The sequence below is a fragment of the Panulirus ornatus genome, chromosome 48 (genome assembly GCF_036320965.1).
Source record: "Panulirus ornatus isolate Po-2019 chromosome 48, ASM3632096v1, whole genome shotgun sequence".
In the NCBI taxonomy this organism is placed as follows: domain Eukaryota; kingdom Metazoa; phylum Arthropoda; class Malacostraca; order Decapoda; family Palinuridae; genus Panulirus; species Panulirus ornatus.
Genome location: NC_092271.1, coordinates 11592596 through 11617227, shown reverse-complemented (window position 1 = coordinate 11617227; position 24632 = coordinate 11592596). Strand labels below are relative to the sequence as shown.

The 24632-nt window shown below is 47.5% G+C and overlaps 1 protein-coding gene across 1 annotated transcript in view; it reads left to right on the top strand.

Annotated features, from left to right (window-relative positions):
- The window catches only part of LOC139763972 (cGMP-dependent 3',5'-cyclic phosphodiesterase-like), a 274331-nt gene that overhangs the window by 221077 nt on the left and 28622 nt on the right, over nt 1–24632 (top strand). Inside the window, exon 6 of the mRNA XM_071690450.1 lies at nt 10442–10524. Coding sequence (XP_071546551.1) covers nt 10442–10524 — 83 coding nt within the window. The remainder of the gene's footprint in view (nt 1–10441; nt 10525–24632) is intronic.

Sequence of the window (24632 nt, the reverse complement as noted above, 5' to 3'; positions counted from 1 at the left end):
TCTGGCAGCGGATGGAACCATGGAGGCGGAAGTGAATCATAGGGTGGGGGAGGGGGCGAAAATTCTGGGAGCATTGAAGAATGTGTGGAAGTTTAGAACATTATCTCGGAAAGCAAAAATGGGTATGTTTGAAGGAATAGTGGTTCCAACAATGTTGTACGGTTGCGAGGCGTGGGCTATGGATAGAGTTGTGCGCAGGAGGGTGGATGTGCTGGAAATGAGATGTTTGAGGACAATGTGTGGTGTGAGGTGGTTTGATCGAGTAAGTAATGTAAGGGTAAGAGAGATGTGTGGAAATAAAAAGAGCGTGGTTGAGAGAGCAGAAGAGGGTGTTTTGAAATGGTTTCGGCACATGGAGAGAATGAGTGATGAAAGATTGACCAAGAGGATATATGTGTCGGAGGTGGAGGGAACGAGAAGTGGGAGACCAAATTGGAGGTGGAAAGATGGAGTGAAAAAGATTTTGTGTGATCGGGGCCTGAACATGCAGGAGGGTGAAAGGCGTGCAAGGAATAGAGTGAATTGGATCGATGTGGTATACCGGGGTTGATGTGCTGTCAGTGGATTGAATCAGGGCATGTGAAGCGTCTGGGGTAAACCATGGAAGGTTGTGTGGGGCCTGGATGTGGAAAGGGAGCTGTGGTTTCGGGCATTATTGCATGGCAGCTGGAGACTGAGTGTAAACAAATGGGGCCTTTGTTGTCTTTTCCTAGCGCTACCTCGCACACATGAGGGGGGAGGGGGATGGTATTCCATGTGTGGGGAGGTGGCGATGGGAATGAATAAAGGCAGAGTGTGAATTGTGTGCATGGGTATATATGTATGTGTCTGTGTGTATATATATGTGTGTACATTGAGATGTATAGGAATGTATATTTGCGTGTGTAGAAGTGTGTGTATATACATGTGTATGGGGGTGGGTTGGGCCATTTCTTTCTTCTGTTTCCTTGCGCTACCTCGCAAATGCGGGAGACAGCGACAAAGCAAAATAAATAAAATAAAGAAAAAAAAATATTCTTTCTTTCTTTCAAACTATTCGCCATTTCCCGCATTAGCGAGGTAGCGTTAAGAACAGAGGACTGGGCCTTTGAGGGAATACCCTCACCTGGCCCAATTCTCTGTTCCTTCTTTTGGAAAAAAAAAAAAAAAAAAAAAAAAGGAAACAGACGAAAGAAATGGCCCAACCCACCCCCATACACATGTATATACATACGTCCACACACGCAAATATACATACCTACACAGCTTTCCATGGTTTACCCCAGACGCTTCACATGCCTTGATTCAATCCACTGACAGCACGTCAACCCCGGTATACCACATCGCTCCAATTCACTCTATTCCTTGCCCTCCTTTCACCCTCCTGCATGTTCAGGCCCCGATCACACAAAATCTTTTTCACTCCATCTTTCCACCTCCAATTTGGTCTCCCTCTTCTCCTCGTTCCCTCCACCTCCGACACATATATTCTCTTGGTCAATCTTTCCTCACTCATTCTCTCCATGTGCCCGAACCATTTCAACACACCCTCTTCTGCTCTCTCAACCACGCTCTTTTTATTTCCACACATCTCTCTTACCCTTACGTTACTTACTCGATCAAACCACCTCACACCACACATTGTCCTCAAACATCTCATTTCCAGCACATCCATCCTCCTGCGCACAACTCTATCCATAGCCCACGCCTCGCAACCATACAACATTGTTGGAACCACTATTCCTTCAAACATACCCATTTTTGCTTTCCGAGATAATGTTCTCGACTTCCACACATTCTTCAAGGCTCCCAGAATTTTCGCCCCCTCCCCCACCCTATGATCCACTTCCGCTTCCATGGTTCCATCCGCTGCCAGATCCACTCCCAGATATCTAAAACACTTCACTTCCTCCAGTTTTTCTCCATTCAAACTCACCTCCCAATTGACTTGACCCTCAACCCTACTGTACCTAATAACCTTGCTCTTATTCACATTTACTCTTAACTTTCTTCTTTCACACACTTTACCAAACTCAGTCACCAGCTTCTGCAGTTTCTCACATGAATCAGCCACCAGCGCTGTATCATCAGCGAACAACAACTGACTCGCTTCCCAAGCTCTCTCATCCCCAACAGACTTCATACTTGCCCCTCTTTCCAAAACTCTTGCATTCACCTCCCTAACAACCCCATCCATAAACAAATTAAACAACCATGGAGACATCACACACCCCTGCCGCAAACCTACATTCACTGAGAACCAATCACTTTCCTCTCTTCCTACACGTACACATGCCTTACATCCTCGATAAAAACTTTTCACTGCTTCTAACAACTTGCCTCCCACTCCATATATTCTTAATACCTTCCACAGAGCATCTCTATCAACTCTATCATATGCCTTCTCCAGATCCATAAATGCTACATACAAATCCATTTGCTTTTCTAAGTATTTCTCACATACATTCTTCAAAGCAAACACCTGATCCACACATCCTCTACCACTTCTGAAACCACACTGCTCTTCCCCAATCTGATGCTCTGTACATGCCTTCACCCTCTCAGTCAATATCCTCCCATATAATTTACCAGGAATACTCAACAAACTTATACCTCTGTAATTTGAGCACTCACTCTTATCCCCTTTGCCTTTGTACAATGGCACTATGCACGCATTCCGCCAATCCTCAGGCACCTCACCATGAGTCATACATACATTAAATAACCTTACCAACCAGTCAACAATACAGTCACCCCCTTTTTTAATAAATTCCACTGCAATACCATCCAAACCTGCTGCCTTGCCGGCTTTCATCTTCCGCAAAGCTTTTACTACCTCTTCTCTGTTTACCAAATCATTTTCCCTAACCCTCTCACTTTGCACACCACCTCGACCAAAACACCCTATATCTGCCACTCTATCATCAAACACATTCAACAAACCTTCAAAATACTCACTCCATCTCCTTCTCACATCACCACTACTTGTTATCACCTCCCCATTTGCGCCCTACACTGAAGTTCCCATTTGCTCCCTTGTCTTACGCACTTTATTTACCTCCTTCCAGAACATCTTTTTATTCTCCCTAAAATTTAATGATACTATATATATATATATATATATATATATATATATATATATATATATATATATATATATATATATATATATTGGAAAGGATCATAATTTTGCGCGAGATCAGGTATATTCCTATGAGTCCATGGGGAAAATGAAACAAGATAAGTTCTCAAGTGCACTTTCGTGTAATAATCACATCAGGAGAGATACAAGAGATAGATAACAGTCAGTTGATATACAACGAAGAGACGTAGCTAGGACGCCATTTGGTAAACAAATGATTGTCCAAGACAGACAACAAGCGTATCATAAGCTTATTATGTGGAGAAGAAAGTGAAATGTTTAGAAATCTTATCAACAATAAAGTTATCCAATTTGTATAGACCTTCACTAATATTAAGGTTGTGATTCTTTGTGTATTCGATAATAGAAGATTCAATGATATTTCTCGTGGTACTGGAGTTAAGAGTTAATAACTGAAATGGCATTACTCCAGTCAGTACAATGATTGTAGTTTTTAACGTGATTAAACAAGGCATTTGATTTTTACCCTTTTTTTATACCATATTTATGTTGCTTAAGTCTAACAGAAAGATCCTTACCAATCTGCCCAACATAAAACTTATCACAATTTCTACATGGTACTTTAGGTGCATCCAGGAGAATTTTCTGGTGAGTTCCTGATTAAGATATTCTTTATAGTATCATTGTTGCTGAAGGCAACATTTACATGAAATGATTTAAGCAACATGGGAAGTAAAGTAAAATTATTATCAAAAGGGAGAACTAACAGATTCTTGGTGTCAATGGGAGGTTTTGGCTCAACTCTATAAAATCCCTTAAGTTAGCAAAGAGATCACACATGAAATGGCACCCCCCTCCCGCCGCGTGCGCTAGGAAAAGACAACAAACGCCACATTCGTTCACACTCAGTCTCTAGATGTCATGTGTAATGCACCGAAACCACAGCTCCCTTCCACATCCAGTCCCCATAAAACTTTCCATGCTTTACCCCTGACGGTTCACATGCCCTGGTTCAATCCATTGACAGCACGTAGACCCCGGTATACCACATCGTTCTAATTCACTCTATTCCTCGCATGCCTTTCACCCTCCTGTACATTCAGGCCCCGATAGCTCAAAATCTTTTTCACTTCATCCTTCCACCTCCATTTTGGTCTCCCACTTCTCCTCGTTCCCTCACCACTTACACATATATTCTCTTTGTCAATCTTTCCTCACTCATTCTCTCCATTAGACCAAACCATTTCAATACACCCTCTTCCGCTCTCAACCACACTCTTCTTATGATCACACATCTCTCTTACCCTTTCATTACTTGATCAAACCACCTCACATCACATATTGTCCTCAAACAACTCATTTCCAACACATCCACCCTTCTCCGCACAACCCTATCTATAGACCATGCCTCGCAACCATATAACATTGTTGGAACCACTATTCCTTCAAACATACCAAATTTGCTTTCCAAGATAAAGTTCTCGCCTTCCGCACATTCTTCAGCGCTCCCAGAACCTTAGCCTTCTCCCCCATCCTGTGACTCACTTCCGCCTCCATGGTTCCATCCGCTGCCAAATCCACTCCCAGATATCTAAAACACTTCACTTCCTCCAGTTTTTCTCCATTTAAACTTACCTCCCAATTTACTTGTCCCTCAACCCTACTGAACCTAATAACCTTGATCTTATTCACATTTACTTTCAGCTTTCTTCTCTCACACTTTTTACCAAACTCAGTCACCAACTTCTTCAGTTTCTCATCCGAATCAGCCACCAGTGCTGTATCATCAGCGCGCAACAACTGACTCACTTCCCAAGCCCTCTCATCCGCAACATACTGCATACTTGCACCTCTCTTCAAAACTCTTGCATTCACCTCCCTAACAATCCCATCCATATACAAATTCAACAGCCATGGAGACATCACGCACCTCTGCCGCAAACCGACGTTTACTGGGAACCAATTACTTTCCTCTCTTCTTACCCTTACATATGCCTTACATTTGATAAAAACTTTTCACTGCTTCTAGCAACTTACTTCCCACACCATATACTCTTAATACTATCCACAGAGCATCTCTATCAACTCTACCATATGCCTTCTCCAGATCCATAAATGTTACATACAATTCCTTCTGTTTTTTAAGTGTTTCTCATATATATATATATATATATATATATATATATATATATATATATATATATATATATATATATATATATATATATATGAATATATATATGCATATATATTCATACATATTCGCCATTTTCAGCTTTTAGCGAGATAGCGTTAAGAACAGATGACTGAGCTTCAGAGGGAAAAATTCTCACTTGGACCGCGTCTCTGTTCCTTCTCTTGGAAGAGTTAAGTAAAATAGTAGGGGAGGATTTCCAGACCCCCGCTCCCACTCCTTTTTGTCGCCTTCTATGGCACGCAGGGAACACGTGGGACGTATTCTTTCTCCCGTATCCCCAGTGATATATATATATATATATATATATATATATATATATATATATATATATATATATATATATATATATATATATTCCAAATACGGAAGGAGGCTAGTTGAAGTGGTTGTAGAAGGGAAGACCATAGTGGGAGGGGAAGGGAAGGAATTTGATGGGAGGGGAAGGAAGAGACCGGATGGACTGGAAATTGAGACTGGAAAGAACAGAAAGAAGAGAAAGCAAAAAAAGATGACAATATAAAGGAAATCAAGGGAGAAGTCCACGGTGAGTGGATGATGAAGGTGGAACAACACGCGAAAGAGAATAGTTTGAATGAAAGATTAAGAAATGTTTTCTTAAGATTAGTTTTGTAAGTGGTGCTCGGTGCGGTAGCGCTGGTACCCACTGTGACGGTGTTGGTGTCCGGTGTGGTAGTGTTGGTACCCACTGTAGTGGTGTTAGTGTTCAGTGTGGTTGTGGTGGTGGCTGATGTAGTTGTGTAGGTGCCCGGTTGTGTGTTTTCGATGGTGCCTGGTGAGGTGGTGGTGGTGATGGTGAAGGAGCCAGAGGAACATGAGAGCAGAATCAATGGTTAATAATGCAGAGTGAAGTGGACAGAGGGGGCGCGACTTTGGTTTTAAGATTAGACATAGAGCGGTGGTGACCACGAGGGAGTGTGTCCATGGCTGAGGAGGGAGTGAGGTGCGCGTATATCATAGAGGAAGCAATCATTAAACAAGGGAAGGCAGAAACTTGCTCGGTAAGAGAGAGTTAGAGGGGAGGGTGAACTGGACCATTGGTGCTGATAGGGATTCGTCCTCGGATGTTGCATAGACCTCATCATGTGAGGGTCATGTACAATACTGGCTTCTTGTGGTGAGTCCCACCTGCTGCCCTGTGTGGTGTGGACCCCCTATCATCTGTTGTGGTGGGGTCCCACCTGCTGTCCTCTGTGGTGTGGCCCCCTACTGCCTCTTGTGGTGAGTCCCACCTGCTGCCCTGTGTGGTGTGGACCCTCTGTCATCTGTTGTGGTGAGGTCCCACCTGCTGTCCTCTGTGGTGTGACCCCCTACTGCCTCTTGTGGTGAGGTCCCACCTGCTGTCCTCTGTGGTGTGACCCCCCTACTGCCTCTTGTGGTAAGGTCCTACCTGCTGTCCTCTGTGGTGTAGCTCCCTACTGCCTCTTGTGGTGAGGTCCCACCTGTTGTCCTCTGTGGTGTGACCCCTTACTGCCTCTTGTGGTAAGGTCCCACCTGCTGTCCTCTGTAGTGTAGCCCCCTACTGCCTCTTGTGGTGAGGTCCCACCTGCTGTCCTCTGTGGTGTGACCCCCTATTGTCTCTTGTGGTGAGGTCCCACCTGTTGTCCTCTGTGGTGAAGCCCCCTACTGCCTCTTGTGATGAGGTCCCACTGCTGTCCTCTGTAGTGTAGCCCCCTACTGCCTCTTGTGGTGAGGTCCCACCTGCTGTCCTCTGTAGTGTGACCCCCTACTGCCTCTCGTGGCGAGGTTCCACCTGCTGTCCTCTGTGGTGTAGCCCCCTACTGCCTCTTGTGGTGAGGTCCCACCTGCTGTCCTCTGTGGTGTAGCCCCCTACTGCCTCTTGTGGTGAGGTCCCACCTGCTGTCCTCTGTGGTGTAGCCCCCTACTGCCTCTTGTGGTGAGGTCCCACCTGCTTTCCTCTGTGGTGTGATCCATCTACTGCCTATTGTTGTGGGGTCCCACCTGTCATCATATGCAGGATTCCTCCGGTCAGTGGTTTCCGTAGTGACCCAAAGCTGGAGTCGTGACCTTAACGCCTTCCACGAACTCCAATCATGAAGAATATTGGAATCCTTTCCCGTCGTCACTCAGCCACACCAAGAATTGAGGGAGACCAGTGGATCAGATTGTATTGAGAGGGTTGTGGAATTAACAAGAACGATCTTTACAAAACTTTTTCTTGGACATGTCTTTACCTTCAATATCTAGCCTTGGTTCAGCTGGGAAGTGTTGCTGTCGGGTCGTTAGGGAAGCTGGAAGCAGCGGAAACGTTTTGTTCGCGTCAAGGTTGCAGTCTAGCAAGGCAAGGAGTTGGCCTTCACTGGTGGGGCTGTTTATTGTGCAATGATGTTGGATGGTCTTGGCTACCTTCTCATATCCAGTAAGTTGCTTTATCTCTTCTTTTCTTCTCATTCTTCTTGTAAATCAAAGGATCGTCACCCATGGGTGAACCATCCAGTGACTCGTCACATTTACTGCCGAACAGACTCACTCTCTCGGGGGTCTTTCACTGTCTACTCTCACTTGATCCTAGCTAACCTAACCCAGGTCAGGTAAGCCCACAATTTGGTCTGGTTGGATCAAGAAGCGTCCAACGTCGTCAGTACTAGACTGTGACATGTCGGCCTAGCTACTCTAGAAATCTCGCGCCAAAAGTGGATGATGAGCTTGTAAACCCACACCTGACCATCGTGGGATGCTGAGAGGGAGAGAGAGAGAGTACGAGTCCTTACCATGGGATTTTGCCAAAAGGCGCGTACCTCTCAACACCGGGAAAAGTCCAGGCTTACAGAGAACGAGTCGTGTGACTTTCGTGTTGTCAGGTGTGAATGGGGGCGATTGTATGTTTGTGGACTGCCAGTACCAGAAGGCCACGCGTGGTTGTGGTTACGACAGATGAAACAGACGGTAACTTGCTCCAGAGGAGTGAAACTTGACAACCTCCGAAGTGCTGGCTCACTGCGCAGCTATCAAGAACTCCAGATAAGAGAGAGAGAGAGAGAGAGAGAGAGAGAGAGAGAGAGAGAGAGAGAGAGAGAGAGAGAGAGAGAGAGAGAGAGAGAGAGAAGGAATAAGATGCAGTTTGCTTCTTGATGATATTGCCAATCAGGACACAGTATCGGTATGTTGTGAGGTAATGACGGATGATAATGAGTGTCCTGTACACACACACACACACACACACACACACACACACACACACACACACACACACACGCGCGCGTATACCTGGCACTTGCAGACATACGCACGAACGTACATGTCACCACATACACACGCACTTAACCTTCTGAACTCCGTATTTACACTAATATACGTTCTCGTCCGCACACTTACGTACATCCGCTAGCAAGCGCGCGCACACACACACACATATACACACACACACACACACACACTTGACCTGAGTTGGTGCGTGTGTGTGTCTGTGCACAGAGGAGTAAAGATATGATATATATATATATATATATATATATATATATATATATATATATATATATATATATATATATATATATATATATATACAAGGTTAGGAGAGAGGACAAGTCGAGTGTAAAACTCTCTCCTCGTAACACGCAGGTTACAAGAGGTAAGCCACACACATACCACTATGAGAGTGAGCGGATGAGAGCATAGGTGAGAGTGGGAGAGTGAGGGAGTGAGAGGCGAGACTAAGTATATAGCCGGGCGAGTGTTTGTTTGTCATGAATCAGTAAGTGACACCGGGGAGGTTGACCTTGGTCACAGTGACACCCTTGTGCTTGGCGTGCACTCGTACCTGAGTGGCAACGTTCGCATCCACAGGAGTACAGAAAGAGACAGGGTTCGACCCAGCGCACCCCCTTACTGGGAAGCACATTTTCTGAATGAAATGATTCACTGCTCGTCCATCTTGGCTTCTATCTTGCGTGTCTTGTTCACTAAGCTGCTGTTTACAAGTCGTGGAACATGTTTTTGTTTAGTTCACTTTGCGGGAGACGTGTTGGTACTGGATTCTGTTGATCATAAACTGTCAGGTTTATTTTCTGCTGTGTGAAGTTAGTGGCAGGTTGGGTGTGTGTGTGTGTGTGTGTGAATATGTGTGTGTGTGTGTGCTGGAGATGGTCAGATGCCAGCTCTTCTGCCACAACGCTTGTCGCAGGGAGGAACATAACTCAGGGGAAAAGGGAAAAAAGAAAGGAGTTTGGGGGCTGAAGAGCGAGGTCCATTGGTGATTGGTGGGAGGCAGAGTAAATATTAAGAGGGTGAGGGGAACAAGAGGGCTGGGGAATGGGAGAAGGACCGAGGAGGTTGGTGGAACATGACCGTGGCATGGGTGAGCGGGCGTGGGGGTGGGAGCCCAGAATACCGGACACAGAGCCACTGTTGACACAGCTGGCCCGGGGGTCTCCACCACCAACTATTAATAAGGATTGAATGTGGCAGTACTTGTGGCGTGGGGGGGGGGGGGCAGCACACCTACAAGGACGAGATGGACTCGTGCTCTGCTGTCTTCAGTTGGGTATACCACAGCAGGTAGTGTGGTTGTACCGCACCAGGTAATGTGGTCCTCCCTCTCATTGTTGTATGAATATCTTTGAACTGTATGTTATTTATATATTCATCCCCTTCCATTGTCTTCCCTTCTTTCACAGACCACCACCACCACCAGATGTGATGGTGAGAAGAGATCATGGCACGACAGTTACGTAAATGATCTTTGATTAATTATCGATGATTAAACCAAGTTCAGGAGTGACTACAATGTGCACGTGATTTAGGTTCCCTTGCTTACATATTACAGGCTACGATGCTCTCTCCATGGTGTATGCAGCGGCTAAGATTAGATCAGGATATGGGTTTTATCATCTTTTCCAAAACGATTTTCGTGTTACTATAGAGTCTGTGTACTTCATATATGTTCAAAGCTATTTTCCTGTCAGCTGATGTGTTGGAGGCACTTGTGGGTGGGTAGGAGTCAGTCTAATGCAATAATATCTTGCCTCAGTCTATTTGAATCAGTAGATAACCTTACCATACATTATCAGATCTTCTTATATCTGCTTTTCCCATATACTCCTCCAGCCTTCTTCCTCTCCTTCCTCCTCCTGCTCACTATACAGGCAGTATTCTAAATGTGTTTGTATGTGTGTGTGCCGCAGGTGACGAAGGAGGAGGTGGACCGGCTGGTGCAGGCTGAGGTGCTGCCCCCTGGCGCCTTCCACAAGGACTTCTGCTCCTTCAGGTGAGTCACACTCTAGACTTTAACCCGTACCCAGGTGTTCACGCCTACAATACTGGGGAACACACGCACGCACGCACGCACGCACGCACGCACGCACGCACGCACGCACGCACGCACGCACGCACACACACACACACACACACACACACACACACACACACACACACATACACACACACACGCACACACGCACGCGCGCACGCACACACACACACACACACACACACACACACACATACACACTGTATGCTTGACACAAACAGAGAGACGTGATGTCAGACGCGGTGTGTCAACACTACAGGTGTCTCCAGAGGAGGGAGATATGTGGGTGTGGTGGTCCTACGTCCAGGAGCTGCACACGACACATTCTATCATCATACTTTCTCTCCTTTCCCCCAATACCCTGCTTTCCCCTTCCATATCTGCTGCCACCCATTACCACACCTGCTGCCAACCATCACGACCCTTGCTGCCACCCATCACCACCCTTGTTGCCACCAGTTATCGCCCCTGTTGCCACCTATCACCAACCCTGGTGCTACCCATCACCACCCCTGGTGCCACCCATCACCACCCATGGTGCTACCCATCACCACCCCTGGTGCCACCCATCACCACCCATGGTGATACCCATCACAATCCATGGTGCCAACAATCACCACCTCTGGTGCCACTCGTCATCACCGCTGGTGCCTCCCGTCACCACCCCTGCTGTCTCCCGTCACCACCACTGCTGCCACCCATCACCAAATCTGTTGCCACCCATCACCACCCCTGCTTCTACACACCACCACCCCTGCTGCCACCTATCACCACCCCTGTTGCTACCCGTCACCACCCCTGCTGCCACCTGTCACCACCCCTGCTGCCACCCATCACAAAATCTGTTGCCACCCATCACCACCCCTGCTGCCGCCCATCACCACCCCTGCTGCTATCCGTCATCACCCTGCTGCCACCCGTCACCACCCTTGTTACCACACCTGTTGCCACCCATCACCACCCTTGTTGCCACCAATTTTCACCCCTGCTACCACCTATCACCACCCCTGGTGCTAACCATCACCACCCCTGGTGCCACCCATCACCCCCCATGGTGCCAAGAATCACCACCCCTGGTGCCACCCATCACCACTCCTGCTGCCACCTGTCACCACCCCTGCTGCCAACCATTACCAAATCTGTTGCCACCCATCACCACCCCTGTTGCCACCCATTACCACTCCTGGTGCCACCAACGCCACCCCTGCTGCCACCCATCACCACCCCTGCTGCTTCCCATCACCACCCCTGCTGCTTCCCATCACCACCTCTGTTGCCACCCATCACTACCCCGGTTGTCACCCAACACCAACCCTATTGACATCCATTACCACTTTTGTTACCATCCATCACCACCTCTGGTGCTGCACACCCCCCCTGCTACCACCCATCACCACCCCTGCTGCCACCCATCACCACCCCTGCTGCTGCACATCATCACGCTTGCTGCTACACATCATCACCCCTGATGCCACCCGTCACCAACCGTGTTGCCACCCATCACCACCCCTGTTGCCACCCATCACCACCCTTGTTGCCACCCATCACCACTCTTGGTGCTCCCCATCACCACCCCTGGTGCCACCCATCACCACCCATGGTGTTACCTATCACTACCCATGCTGCCATCCATCACCACCCTTGCTGCCATTCATCACCACCCTTGCTGCCGCCCATCACCACCCCTGGTGCTACCCATCACCACCCCTGGTGCTACCCATCACCGCCCCTGGTGCTACCCATCACCACCCCTGGTGCTACCCATCACCACCCCTGGTGCCACCCATCACGAACCTTGGTGCCACCCATTACCACCCCTGGTGCTACCCATCACCGCCCCTGGTGCCACCCATCACCACCCCTGGTGCTACCCATCACCACCCCTGGTGCCACCCATCACGAACCTTGGTGCCACCCATTACCACCCCTGGTGCTCCCCATCACCACCCCTGGTGCCACCCATCACCACCCCTGGTGCCACCCATCACCGCCCCTGGTGCTACCCATCACCACCCCTGGTGCCACCCATCACGAACCTTGGTGCCACCCATTACCACCCCTGGTGCTCCCCATCACCGCCCCTGGTGCTCCCTATCACCACCCCTGCTGCCACGCATCACCACCCTTGGTGCCACCCATCACCACCCCTGCTGCCACCCATCACCACCCCTAGTGCTCCCCATCACTACCCCTGGTGCCGCCCATCACCACCCCTGGTGCTCCCCATCACCATCCCTGCTGCCAACCATCACTACCGTTCTGCCACCCATGCTGCCACCCATCACCACCCTTACTTGTCATTGGCCACCACCGCTGAACCCCTACACATTTATCGTCATTCAGTGTTACCAATCTTGCATATTTTTCAACTCGTCATGTTAATGTGTTTGGGGAGGCAGCAGCAACAGCCGTTGCTGCTGCCTGACGGTAGGATGTTGTTGCCGAAGCCCGTAAGGAGGCAGTAGCAGCCCTGGTTTAATCCATGGAAAGCTTGTCGCCTCCCCATATACCACATCATTTCGATCCTTTCATTCTTACGCAGCTTTTCACCCTTCTGAATGTTCAGGCCTCCATATGCCAAAGCCACCACCTTCAGTCCATCTTCCCAACTCTCTCTTGGTCTTCTCCCTCTCCATTGCTCCCTCCTCTTTTAACACAATGATCCTCTCCACAAGGACGAACCATTTCAGCACACCCTGGCCGGCCCTCAGTCACACAGCGCTTGATGCTACACCTGTCTCTTGAGGTGTCTTCCCGTACACGATCAACCCCGCCTGCCTCGCACGACACACTCTCCTCACCTGTAACACGTCCTCCTTCTCCCCATCTTTTGCGGTCAGGGCCAAAGACTTGGAACCATATACCACTGTCGGGACTACCATATCATATGACGTACACTTTATTTTTTATGTTGAAGGCTCCAGTCACGGACGAAAGTCCGCGTCAAGGCCAGGCTTAAGTGAAATAGAGAATTACGAAGCGGAAAAAGAAAAGAAAAGGGGAAAGTATTTACGAGTTTTTGAAGACGTGAAAAACCTGTCTTTTGAAATGTACCAGGTCATAGTTATTGAGAAGGACATGAGAAGGTAGAGAGTTCCAAAGCTTCGACGTGTAGGGAAAGGAGCAGTTGTCAAAACGGTTTATCCTTGAGTTGCCGATGGCGGCTTGCCCAGTGTTCCGTGGTCTAGCTAGTGGTGGGGGCACACAAGCAGTCAGCTCTAGAGAGCAAAAACCAAAGTAATACCTAAGAGCGAAAGTGAACCAACATTGCGGCGTAGGGCAAGGGAGTCAAGCTTGGAAGTTAGCCTGGGACAGTTTACAAGTCGAACCGCTTTCGACTCGACTCTGTCAAGTGAGAACCACCCCAAATGTGAAAGCAGTATTCCAAACAAGGACGAAGCAATCCCTTGTACAAACGGAGCAACTGTTCAGAAGAGAAGTTTCGACATCAAAACAGGACACCCAGTTTCTTAGAGGCAGACTTAGCTATTCCCGTAAGGTGGGGTTTCCAAGAAAGAGTGGATGGTTACAGTAATGCCAAGAATGTTCATCGAGTCGAGAGGTGGAATTACACATCCGCAAAGGAGAGACGAGAACTGTGAGGAATTTCCGATCGAGAGAGAGGTAGAAATTGGCTTTATCCACTGCCCAGGTACCTGGAGCACTCCATCTCCTCCATACTTCTCCATTCTGACATATCCCATCCTCTCTCTCCCGTTGCACCTTAGTCATAAGTTTCTTGAGTATGTTCTCTGGCGTCTGCCACAACGGCTGTCATCTTCGAACAACAAATTATTCAGCTCACATGACCTCCACCTCCCTCAGCAAGCCGTAAACCTATCCCTTGCTCCAAGACCCTCGCATTTTCCTCCCTCACCACCCTGCCTATAAATATCAAACAACCACGGTGACATCACACGTCCTTGATGTAGACCCACCTTCCCAACATTCATATATATGTATATATATATATATATATATATATATATATATATATATATATATATATATATATATATATATATCTTTCTTTCTTTCAAACTATTCGCCATTTCTCGCGTTAGCAAGGTAGCGTGAAGAACAGAGGACTGGGCCTCTGAGGGAATATCCTCACCTGGCCCCCTTCTCTGTACCTTCTTTTGGAAAATTAAAAAAAAAACAAGAGGGGAGGATTTCCAGCCCCCGCACCCTCCCCTTTTAGTCGCCTTCTACGACACGCAGGGAATACTTGGGAAGTATTCTTTCTCCCCTATTCCCAGGGATAATATAATAATATATAATATATATATATATATATATATATATATATATATATATATATATATATATATATATATATATATATATATATATATATGTGTGTGTGATATTTAGATACGGAAAGAATAGATCTATGAACTTTATCATTATTATAGCGTTTGTTTTTGCATCAATTTTTAGCGTACATGATAGTGTGGCTTCAGATCGGGTCTGTAGCTTTGCATAGATTTCCATGTAAATGGCTACTGCAGTGAGGGGGGTAGGGGGGGGATCATTGCAGGGGCGGCGCCCCAGCCTGGCTAACACCTCGGGTCAGGACGACAGCAGGGGACTGTGGCCTCGCGAGTGTGTGAGTGTCAGGCGCCGTCTCGCAGTTCTTCACACGGATGTGCTCCAGTATCAACACTGAGGGGAGTTAGCTGGGATCTGCTGTCGAAAACATTTGGTCTGTACGTTATAGGAAATACAGCATATCCCATCATCCACTGTGTGTTCTAGAAAGATACAGTTCATATGTTCAGGGAACTTGGAGTTCCTAGAAAATATGGATGATATAGAAATATTCTCTTGAGTTTCGTTGTGAGACGTAAACATTTCTATCCACAACGAAAGGTTTTGAGGAATCAAAGACATGGTTTCCAATTTCCCGAGTGAGGGACTCGGCTTACATGAGCTTCTCATTCTCAGACAAGTTAGTTATACCGTTGACATGTTGTCACACGCTGCCCAAGGACGGTGCGAGGCGGCGGCCAAAATACTTGTTGACTTTAGCTTTAAATCGGAGTGAAGGACACGGCCTGAGCGAGGTACACACACACACACACACACACACACACCTCAGTTTTCTCTCTCTCCTTCTCTGTCTCACACTTTCCTGCCTGTGGCGGGTCCGCATGGCGGGCAGCTGTGGTGTAATTCCCTGCGGGGTCGGCGTGTGTCGGGCAGGCTGGCTCCTCCCGGCCATACCCCACGCCCACGACATCCAAGGCTTTCCTCACGGTGTGGTGGATCTGGCCAACCCAAGCCTCTCCTCCTGCACCTTGCAAGGCGGAGGTGATGCTGCTTCAGAAAGATTTATGGTGACCTCCATCTCCTGCGTCGGGTAGGGTTAAGGGTCAGGTCTTAAAAGGTCATGCATTTACCCTCAAGAGCTTCCACAGTCAGGCTGAAGGAGTTGAACCGTCGTAAGCAAAAGACTATTTAGAAAAAAAAGATTATTTTAAAGGCTTCATTTCGGTTTTGCATAACTTGTCAAGTGTTGGACATTAAAGATACAGTAGCCTAGTGAGACGCATCGTATTGACCCGAGTAAGGCCGTTACTGACGTCATGCCAATAATGTATTAGCTTGAATTGCTTTTACTGTTGGGAGAGACTATTAATGTATCGGTTATGTACGTTCAATGCATGATGGAGGATGCGAGTTGCTATTATCCTTTACTCTAACAGTGGTGATATATATATATATATATATATATATATATATATATATATATATATATATATATATATATATACATGTGTGTGTGTGTGTGTGTGTGTGTGTGTGTGTGTGTGTGTGTGTGTGTGTGTGTGTGTGTGTGTGTGAAGTGGAGCGAACGAGGAGAAGTGCAAGACCAAATTGGAGGTGGAAGGATGGAGTGAAAAAGATTTTGAGCGATCGGGGCCTGAACATGCAGGAGGGTGAAAGGCGTGCAAGGAATAGAGTGAACTGGAACGATGTGGTATACCGGGGTCGACGTGCTGTCAATGGATTGAACCAGGGCATGTGAAGCGTCTAGGGTAAACCATGGAAAGTGTTGTGGGTCCTGGATGTGGAAAGGGAGCTGTGGTTTCGGTGCATTATACATGACAGCTAGAGACTGAGTGTGAACGAATGTGGCCTTTGTTGTCTTTCCTGGCGCTACCTCGCGCGCAAGCTGGAGAAGGGGGTTGTCATTTCATGTGTGGCGGGGTGGCGCCGAGAATGAATAAAGGCAGCAAGTATGAATTATGTACATGTGTATATATGTATATATATATATATATATATATATATATATATATATATATATATATATATATATATATACTTGATCACGCGCAAAAATTGTGAGCTTTTCCAATATATATATATATATATATATATATATATATATATATATATATATATATATATATATATATATATATATATATATATATATTGGAAAAGCTCACAATTTTTGCGCGTGATCAAGTATATATATATATATATATATATATATATATATATATATATATTTTTTTTTTTTTTTTTGCTTTGTCGCTGTCTCCCGCGTTTGCGAGGTAGCGCAAGGAAACAGCCGAAAGAAATGGCCCAACCCACCCCCATACACATGTATATACATACGTCCACACATGCAAATATACATACCTACACAGCTTTTCATGGTTTACCCCAGACGCTTCACATGCCTTGATTCAATCCACTGACAGCACGTCAACCCCGGTATACCACATCGCTCCAATTCACTCTATTCCTTGCCCTCCTTTCACCCTCCTGCATGTTCAGGCCCCGATCACACAAAATCTTTTTCACTCCATCTTTCCACCTCCAATTTGGTCTCCCTCTTCTCCTCGTTCCCTCCACCTCCGACACATATATCCTCTTGGTCAATCTTTCCTCACTCATTCTCTCCATGTGCCCAAACCATTTCAAAACACCCTCTTCTGCTCTCTCAACCACGCTCTTTTTATTTCCACACATCTCTCTTACCCTTACGTTACTTACTCGATCAAACCACCTCACACCACACATTGTCCTCAAACATTTCATTTCCAGCACATCCATCCTCCTGCGCACATCTCTATCCATAGCCCACGCCTCGCAACCATACAACATTGTTGGAACCACTATTCCTTCAAACATACCCATTTTTGCTTTCCGAGATAATGTTCTCGACTTCCACACATTCTTCAAGGCTCCCAGAATTTTCGCCCCCTCCCCCACCCTATGATCCACTTCCGCTTCCATGGTTCCATCCGCTGCCAGAGCCACCCCCAGATATCTAAAACACTTCACTTCCTCCAGTTTTTCTCCATTCAAACTCACCTCCCAATTGACTTGACCCTCAACCCTACTGTACCTAATAACCTTGCTCTTATTCACATTTACTCTTAACTTTCTTCTTCCACACACTTTACCAAACTCAGTCACCAGCTTCTGCAGTTTCTCACATGAATCAGCCACCAGCGCTGTATCATCAGCGAACAACAACTGACTCACTTCCCAAGCTCTCTCATCCCCAACAGACTTCATACTTGCCCCTCTTTCCAAAACATATATATAAAGATGTTTTGGAAGGAGGTAAATAAAGTGCGTAAGACAAGGGAACAAATGGGAACTTCAGTGAAGGGGGCTAATGTATAGGTGATAACAAGTAGTGGTGATGTGAGAAGGAGATGGAGTGAGTATTTTGAAGGTTTGTTGAATGTTTTTGATGATAGAGTGGCAGATATAGGGTGTTATGGTCGAGATGGTGTGCAAAGTGAGAGGGTTAGGGAAAATGATTTGGTAAACAGAGAAGAGGTAGTAAAAGCTTTGCGGAAGATGAAAGCCGGCAAGGCAGCGGGTTTGGATAGTATTGCAGTGGAATTTATTAAAAAAGGGAGTGACTGTATTGTTGACTGGTTGGTAAGGTTATTCACTGTATGTATGATTCATGGTGAGGTGCCTGAGGATTGGCGGAATGCTTGCATAGTGCCATTGTACAAAGGCAAAGGGGATAAGAGTAAGTGCTCAAATTACAGAGGTATAAGTTTGTTGAGTATTCCTGGTAAATTATATGTTAGGGTATTGATTGAGAGGGTGAAGGCATGTACAGAGCATCAGATTGGGGAAGAGCAGTGTGGTTTCAGAAGTGGTAGAGGATGTGTGGATCAGGTGTTTGCTTTGAAGAATGTATGTGAGAAATACTTAGAAAAGCAAATGGATTTGTATGTAGCATTTCATGGATCTGGAGAAGGCATATGATAGAGTTGATAGTGATGCTCTGTGGAAGGTATTAAGAATATATGGTGTGGGAGGCAAGTTGTTAGAAGCAGTGAAAAGTTTTTATCGAGGATGTAAGGCATGTGTACGTGTAGGAAGAGAGGAAAGGGATTGGTTCTCAGTGAATGTAGGTTTGCGGCAGGGGTGTGTGATGTCTCCATGGTTGTTTAATTTGTTTATGGATGGGGTTGTTAGGGAGGTGAATGTAAGAGTTTTGGAAAGAGGGACAAGTATGCAGTCTGTTGTGGATGAGAGAGCTTGGGAAGTGAGTCAGTTGTTGTTCGCTGATGATACAGCGCTGGTGGCTGATTCATGTGAGAAACTGCAGAAGCTAGTGACTGATTTTGGTAAAGTGTGTGAAAGAAGAAAGTTGAGAGTAAATGTGAATAAGAGTAAGGTTATTAGGTGCAGTAGGGTTGAGGGTCAAGTCAATTAGGAGGTAAGTTTGAATGGAGAAAAACTGGAGGAAGTGAAGTGTTTTAGATATCTGGGAGTGGATCTGGCAGCGGATGGAACCATGGAAGCGGAAGTGAATCATAGGGTGGGGGAGGGGGCGAAAATTATAGGAGCCTTGAAGAATGTGTGGAAGTCGAGAACATTATCTCGGAAAGCAAAAATGGGTATGTTTGAAGGAATAGTGGTTACAACGATGTTGTATGGTTTCGAGGCGTGGGCTATGGATAGAGTTGTGCGGAGGAGGGTGGATGTGCTAGAAATGAGATGTTTGACAATATGTGATGTGAGGTGGTTTGAGCGAGTAAGTAATAATAGGGTAAGAGAGATGTGTGGTAATAAAAAGAGTGTGGTTGAGAGAGCAGAAGAGGGTGTTTTGAAATGGTTTGGTCGCATGGAGAGAATGAGTGAGGAAAGATTGACCAAGAGGATATATATGTGTCAGAGGTGGAGGGAACGAGGAGAAGTGGGAGACCAAATTGGAGGTGGAAAGATGAAGTAGAAAAGATTTTGAGTGATCGGGGCCTGAACATGCAGGAGGGTGAAAGGCGTGCAAGGAATAAAGTGAATTGGAACGATGTGGTATACCTGGGTCGACGTGCTGTCAATGGATTGAACCAGGGCATGTGAAGCGTCTGGGGTAAATCATGGAAAGTTGTGTGGGGCCTCGATGTGGAAAGGGAGCTGTGGTTTCGGTGCATTATTACATGACAGCTAGAGACTGAGTGTGAACGAATGGGGCCTTTGTGTTCTTTCCCTAGCGCTACCTCGCACACATGAGGGGGAGAGGGTGTTGTTATTCCATGTGTGGCGGGGTGGCGATGGGAATGAATAAAGGCAGACACTATGAATTATGTACATGGGTATATATGTATATGTCTGCGTGTGTATATATATGTATACATTAAGATGTATAGGTATGTATATGTGCTGTGTGTGGACGTGTATGTATATACATGTGTATGTGGGTGAGTTGGGCCATTCTTTCGTTTGTTTCCTTGCGCTACCTCGCTAATGCGGGAGACAGCGACAAAGCAATATATATATATATATATATATATATATATATATATATATATATATATATATATATATATATATATATATATATATATATTCCTATGAGTCTACGGGGAAAATGAAACACGATAAGTTCCCAAGTGCACTTTCGTGTACTAATCACATCGTCAGGGGAGATACAAGAAAGAAATATAACAGTCAGTTGATATACAACGAAGAGACGAAGCTAGGACGCCATTAGGTAAACACGTGATTGTCCAAGCCAGACGACGCGCGTATCATAAACTTATTATTTGGACAAGAAGGGGAATTGTTTACAAATTTTATCAACAATAAAATTATCCATTTGTATAGAGCTTTACTAATATCAAGGTTTATCATTGAATCTTCTATTATCAAATACATACGTGCAGGCAGAGTCCGGTAACACAAATTGAGGAAAGTACTTACTTCGTGCTTATGATTACGACGACATTTTGCCATATGGGAGAGCTAGCGCGTCGCGCTCACCGCAGGAGAAATGTAAATGTACCAAGAAAGTCCCGTGAGAGAGACCGTGCTTGTGGACTGAAAGCCAGCAGCCCACGTGTGAGTGAGGCAGAAAAGACAGCTGCTTGGGCTAAGGGAGTGATACTTGACAGCTACTGAATTGCTGGCTCACAGCGGAGCCATCACTAACCTCCGCGATACCCAGGCGGGTAGAACCGGTGATATACCTTCCTGGTCGATGGCTGCCTCCCGCCTGCTGCTACCTGAGAGAGAGAGAGAGAGAGAGAGAGAGAGAGAGAGAGAGAGAGAGAGAGAGAGAGAGAGAGAGAGAGAGAATGTTAGGCAACATTAAAACTACTTGTATGGAGCGCTTACAGTAGCTTAGAGGCTGCGCTCCACAGGGGTGCAGGGTGATGAAGGCTCCTTTGGTGCGGGTGCGGGTATTCTTCCCCTCCGATGACTTTGATACAGCCACGTCGAAGGTGACACTTCGCTCATGGTGTCACCATTCTCGATAAGACACACACACACACACACACACACACACACACACACACACACACACACACACACACACACAAGGGATGGGGATCCACAAGTGTAAAACCCCCTCCCTGTACAGTACGGATTGGTAATTACAGGCTGGTAATTACACAGGGTCGTATGACTGAAGAATCAACATTACAGACCAGATTTCCGGAATAGTACCGCTCCAGTAGCCTGGAAGTTATGGTGACGTGCTGTGTCCTGTTCACCAGGACATGGTTGTGGCAAAATCGCAGCTGCTGCTGCACTAGGATGGTACTAAAGTGAAGTATTTCTGCTGGTGAAGTATTTCTGCTCCTAGAGCGACGTGCCCCCTCACCAGGACGTTGTTCAAATAGTGCACCAGGCAGGTGTGGCAAGAGCCTGTGCTTGGTGCAGAGGGACATTAATGCTGTTGACCTTCTCCTCTCACACACGAACAGTGTCCTGGTGACTTACCGCCAGTAGTTCACCATGACTGTGGAGGCTTCTGGTCCTGCACCAGCCAGGGACACCATCCCCAGGTTGCTATTACGCCAGCACTGTGGTGAGGTGAACATGTCACTGCATCGAGATGTTACTGCAGTGACTTGACTCAAGCGTGTTGAGGCGACCTGGTGTTTCTGTCTGTCTCGTGTTGGTGCCTCTCTTGCCTCCATGCATCACGGTGAAGTGAGTGGGTTCAGGGGAGAGGTGCGTGGAGTGTGTTGGCTCAGGTGAGAGGTTCGTGGAGTGTGTTGGTTCAGGTGACAGGTGCGTGGAGTGTGTGGCTGCTCGATATAATAGTTTCCCTCTTATCGTTAACTGCCATTTTAACCGTAAATTTAGTTCATAAGAAATTCATGACATCGGGTGGAAGCTGGGTCTGCTGGGTGGAGGCTGGGGACATCGGTTGGAGGCTAGGGCTGCTGGGTGGAGGCTGGGGACATCGGTTGGAGGTTGGGTCTGCTGGATGGAGGCTGGAGACATCGAGTGGAGGTTGGGTCTGCTGGGTGGAGGCTGGGGACATCGGGTGGAGGTTGGGTCTGCTGGATGGAGGCTGGGGACATCGGGTGGAGGTTGGGTCTGCTGGGTGGAGGCTGGGGACATCGGATAGAGGTTAAGGCTGTTGGGTGGAGCCTCGGGACATCGGATGGAGGTTGGGGCTGCTAGGTGGAAGCTGGGACATCGGGTGGAGGTTGGGTCTGCTGGGTGGAGGCTGGAGACATCGGTTGAGGCTAGGGCTGCTGGGTGGAGGCTGGGGACATCGGTTGGAGGTTGGGTCTGCTGGGTGGAGGCTGGGGACATCGGTTGGAGGTTGGGTCTGCTGGGTGGAGGCTGGAGACATCGGTTGAGGCTAGGGCTGCTGGGTGGAGGCTGGGGACATCGGGTGGAGGTTGGGTCTGCTGGTGGAGGCTGGGGACATCGGTTGGAGGTTGGGTCTGCTGGGTGGAAGCTGGGACATCGGAGGGAGGTTGGGTCTGCTGGGTGGAAGCTGGGACATCGGGTGGAGGTTGGGGTTGTTGGGTGGAAGCTGGGACATCGGATGGAGGTTGGGGCTACTGGGTGGAGGCTGGGACATCGGGTGGAGGTTGGGTCTGCTGGATGGAGGCTGGGACATCGGGTGGAGGTTGGGGCTACTGGGTGGAAGCTTGGACATCGGGTGGAGGTTGGGGCTACGGATGGAGGTTGGGGCTACTGGATGGAGGCTGGGACATCGGGTGGAGGTTGGGTCTGCTGGATGGAGGCTGGGACATCGGGTGGAGGTTGGGTCTGCTGGGTGGAGGCTGGGGACATCGGATAGAGGTTAAGGCTGTTGGGTGGAGCCTCGGGACATCGGATGGAGGTTGGGGCTGCTGGGTGGAGGCTGGAGACATTGGGTGGAGGTTGGGGCACTGGGTGGAAGCCGGGACATCGGATGGAGGTTGGGGTTGCTGGGTGGAAGCTGGGACATCGGGTGGAGGTTGGGGTTGCTGGGTGGAAGCTGGGACATCGGGTGGAGGTTGGGGCTACTGGGTGGAAGCTTGGACATCGGGTGGAGGTTGGGGCTACTGGATGGAGGCTGGGGACATCGGGTGGAGGTTGGGTCTGCTGGATGGAGGCTGGGGACATCGGGTGGAGGTTGGGGTTGCTGGGTGGAAGCTGGGACATCGGATGGAGGTTGGGGCTACTGGGTGGAGGCTGGGGACATCGGGTGGAGGTTGTGGCTACTGGGTGGAGGCTGGGGACATCGGGTGGAGGTTGGGTCTGCTGGGTGGAGGCTGGGGACATCGGGTGGAGGTTGGGTCTGCTGGGTGGAGGCTGGGGACATCGGGTGGAGGTTGGGTCTGCTGGGTGGAGGCTGGGGACATCGGGTGGAGGTTGGGTCTGCTGGGTGGAGGCTGGGGACATCGGGTGGAGGTTGGTAGCGTCGCTGGCGAACGACCGATATAATTACTCTGCTGATAATTTTCTTTTTCTATTTTGCTTCATAATTTACCGTTTTATTCCTGTCGTTTTTTTTTTATGAATAATTGTTGGTCGTCTTGAGAGGGACCACCACAGTCTGTCCGCCCACACACAGGTGTAGCAGTGCATATGAGGGAAGGTGAAGGAGCAATATAAAGTTTATGTTAGAAGTAATCTTATCTTTAGTTCGTCCTCCGTGCTTGGCGGCCCGTGGGCTGCGATGGGACCCACCAGTCTGGGAGTTTCATTAGAAATTCTCTACCTCAGAATTCAAGTGAGGAAATCTTATACATGTGTGTCTCGTATAAGAGCGGACGACCCTTGCTTGGCTTAATGGCACAGTGGTCGTCGATAGATAGGAAACCCGAGAACAAAGACGTTCATTAGCTCAAGGTAGGATTTTTGCTCTGATATGTGAAGGTATTGCACGAGTCGAGTATCGTAATGTTATGGTGTACAGAGTATGGCTAGTATTGCACGAGTCGAGTATCGTAATGTTATGGTGTACAGAGTATGGCTAGTATTGCACGAGTCGAGTATCGTAATATTATGGTGTACAGAGTATGGCTAGTATTGCACGAGTCGAGTATCGTATTATTATGGTGTACAGAGTATGGCTAGTATTGCACGAGTCGAGTATCGTAATATTATGGTGTACAGAGTATGGCTAGTATTGCACGAGTCGAGTATCGTAATGTTATGGTGTACAGAGTATGGCTAGTATTGTGCGAGTCGAGTATCGTAATGTTATGGTGTATAGAGTATGGCTAGTATTGTGCGAGTCGAGTATCGTAATATTAGGGTATACAAAGTATGGCCAGTATCGTGGAGGTGAGGTATCGTCAGCGCGGGCGTGATAATAATTGGTGCAGCACAGTGAG